This window comes from Piliocolobus tephrosceles, chromosome 6 (genome assembly GCF_002776525.5).
Source record: "Piliocolobus tephrosceles isolate RC106 chromosome 6, ASM277652v3, whole genome shotgun sequence".
In the NCBI taxonomy this organism is placed as follows: domain Eukaryota; kingdom Metazoa; phylum Chordata; class Mammalia; order Primates; family Cercopithecidae; genus Piliocolobus; species Piliocolobus tephrosceles.
The window spans coordinates 158,692,354-158,695,545 of record NC_045439.1 but is presented as its reverse complement, the minus strand read 5'-3'; the positions used below and the strand labels follow the sequence as shown (position 1 = coordinate 158,695,545).

Sequence of the window (3,192 nt, the reverse complement as noted above, 5' to 3'; positions counted from 1 at the left end):
CACCTGTGATCCGCCAGGCCCCACCTGTGATCCGCCAGGCCCCACCGCTGATCCGCCAGGCGCCGCCGCTCATCCGACCTGCCCCACAGGTCCTGGCCACCCAGCCACCTCTCTGGCAGGCCCTGCCACCCCCACCTCCACTGCGGCAGGCCCCGCAGGCTAGGCTGCCGGCCCCGCAGGTGCAGGCGGCGCCGCAGGTGCCTACGGCCCCACCTGCTACGCAGGTACCCGCGGCGCCGCCCGCTGGCCCGCAGGTGCCCCAGCCTGTGCTGCCGGCCCCGCTGTCTGCCCCACTGTCTGCCCCGCAGGCTGTGCACTGCCCATCCATCATCTGGCAGGCCCCCAAAGGTCAGCCCCCAGTGCCACACGAGATACCAACGTCAATGGAGTTCCAGGAGGTGCAGCAGACACAGGCTCTGGCCTGGCAGGCCCAGAAGGCCCCCACCCACTTCTGGCAGCCCTTGCCTGCCCAGGAGGCCCAGAGGCAGGCTCCCCCCATGGTCCAGCTGGAGCAGCCCTTTCAGGGAGCCCCGCCCTCCCAAAAAGCTGTGCAAATCCAGCTACCCCCCCAGCAGGCCCAGGCCTCGGGTCCGCAAGCCGAGCTGCCCACACTGCAGCTCCAGCCCTCCTGGCAGACACCGCCTGCGGTCTTGCAGGCCCAGCCCGGACCCCCCCTAGCAGCGGCAAATTTTCCCCTGGGCTCCGCTAAATCATTGATGACTCCATCAGGAGAATCCAGGGCCTCTTCTATAGACCGCAGGGGCTCCTCTAAAGAGCGCAGGACCTCCTCAAAGGAGCGCAGGGCCCCTTCAAAAGACCGCATGATCTTTGCTGCCACCTTCTGTGCTCCCAAGGCAGGGTCAGCGGCGCGAGCACACTTGCCAGCCACCTGGAAAAACTTGCCTGCCACACCGGAGACCTTTGCTCCCTCCTCAAGTGTCTTCCCAGCTACCTCCCAGTTTCAGCCTGCCTCTCTGAATGCCTTTAGAGGCCCCTCTGCTGCCTCAGAGACCCCAAAATCACTGCCATATGCTCTGCAGGATCCCTTTGCCTGTGTAGAGGCCCTGCCTGCAGTTCCATGGGTCCCACAGCCCAACATGAATGCCTCAAAGGCATCCCAGGCAGTGCCCACCCTCCTGATGGCTACAGCAGCTGCCCCCCAGGCAACTGCCACCACTCAAGAGGCCTCCAAGACCTCCGTCGAGATGCCACGCCGCTCTGGCAAGGCCACCCGGAAGAAGAAGCATCTGGAAGCCCAAGAGGACAGCCGTGGCCACACGCTGGCCTTTCATGACTGGCAGGGCCCAAGGCCCTGGGAGAATCTGAATCTGAGTGACTGGGAGGTCCAAAGCCCTGTCCAGGTCGTGGGTGACTGGGAGCACCCAAACACCCCCCGTGGCCTGAGTGGCTGGGAGGGCCCTAGCACCTCCAGGATCCTGAGTGGCTGGGAAGGGCCCAGCACATCCTGGGCCCTGAGTGCCTGGGAGGGCCCGAGCACCTCCAGGGCTCTGGGTCTCTCTGAAAGCCCAGGGAGCCCTCTGCCTTTGGTTGTGTCTGAGGTTGCAGGTGTCTCTCCGGGATCCAGTGCCACCCAGGATAATTCCAAGGTGGAGGCACAGTCCTTGTCTCCCTTGGATGAGAGAGCAAATGCATTGGTGCAGTTCCTCTTAGTCAAGGACCAAGCCAAGGTGCCTGTTCAGCGCTCGGAGATGGTGAAAGTCATCATCAGAGAGTATAAAGATGAGTGCTTAGATATCATCAACCGTGCCAACAACAAGCTAGAGTGTGCCTTTGGTTATCAATTGAAAGAAATTGATACCAAAAACCACGCTTATATTATCATCAACAAGCTGGGCTGCCATGCAGGGGATTTGGTGGCATCCTGTTTAGACAGGCCCAAGTTCGGCCTCCTGATGGTGGTGTTGAGCCTCATCTTTATGAAAGGCAATTGTGTCAGGGAGGATTTCATCTTTCATTTTCTGTTCAAGTTAGGGTTGGATGTCCGGGAGACGAATGGTCTCTTTGGAAATACTAAGAAGCTCATCACCGAAGTGTTTGTCAGGCAGAAGTACCTGGAGTACAGGCGAGTCCCCTACACTGAGCCCGCACAGTATGAGTTCCTCTGGGGCCCTCGAGCGTTCCTGGAAACGAGCAAGATGCTTGTCCTGAGGTTTTTGGCCAAGCTCCATAAGAAAGATCCACGGTGCTGGCCATTCCATTACCTTGAAGCCCTGGCAGAGTGTGAGTGGGAAGACACAGATGAGGATGAACCTGACAGCAGTGACAGTGCCCGCGGCCCCACCAGCAGGCCCCCTCCCCGCTAATACGTGTAGCAGAGATCTCGCTCCCGTGTTTTCCTGGCCAGAGGCCACTGACAGGGTGGGGGGACATTTCTGTTTCTGGTGTTTGTGTTCCAGTTCCACGCGTGCACGTTTGGATTTTCAACTTGGTTTCGTATCTGCCAAAGCTTTGTACGTTTTTCATGTGGTGTTGATTTCAATCGGCTACTGTTCTGTTCTGTATTTTGGCATCTGTATTTTTAAGTGAGATCTGTGGTTCTCTGTTTTGTGTTATAATTGTTATGTTTTGGTATCAGCTTTGTGCTGGCTTTGTGAAAGGAATCGAGAAGCTATCCATCTCATTCGGGTATAGTTCATGTAGCATTGTAATCGGTTGTTCTTTGAATGTTCAAATGACTCATCAGTACAAACTGTCTACAGAAAAGTAAATATCTATATCTATATATATAAATATACTTTCAGCATAACAGAAGTGTTTGTCTTTATTCTAATTTTTACACTAGATGGTGGAAGCCAAGTTTTGCCGTATTCTCTGAATAGGCATGAATACCAAGAGTACTCTCAGTCATAGAAAAACCCACGGTGGTGGAACTGTTTTCCAAAGGGAGTACTCCATTCATCTTTATAAGGATGCAGCCATTTCAGTGGGTGGTAAAACATAAGATTTCCGTTAAACCAAAACAAAACTTCACAAAGTCAGTGAGGCTGAAGCAGGAAGGGGTTGTACACCTGGTCTCATTCAATTCTCACAATACTCTTTCAAAGGAGACGTTATTATCTCCATTTTGTAGGTGAAGAGATAAGCCTCCAGGAGATTAATTAAAGCACAGATGTCAGTGCCCAGCCAGTAACGTTGTTATTAGAAGCAGAAATGTCCTTAAGGGTCTATGGG

The 3,192-nt window shown here is 55.0% G+C and overlaps 1 protein-coding gene across 1 annotated transcript in view; it reads left to right on the top strand.

Moving 5' to 3' along the window:
* The window catches only part of MAGEL2 (MAGE family member L2), a 4,195-nt gene extending 1,428 nt beyond the window's left edge, over positions 1-2,767 (top strand). Inside the window, 1 exon segment of the mRNA XM_026447184.1 lies at positions 1-2,767. This exon segment is cut by the window's left edge and continues 12 nt beyond it. Coding sequence (XP_026302969.1) covers positions 1-2,324 — 2,324 coding nt within the window. The 3' untranslated portion in view covers positions 2,325-2,767.
* The last annotated feature ends 425 nt before the right edge of the window (positions 2,768-3,192 follow it).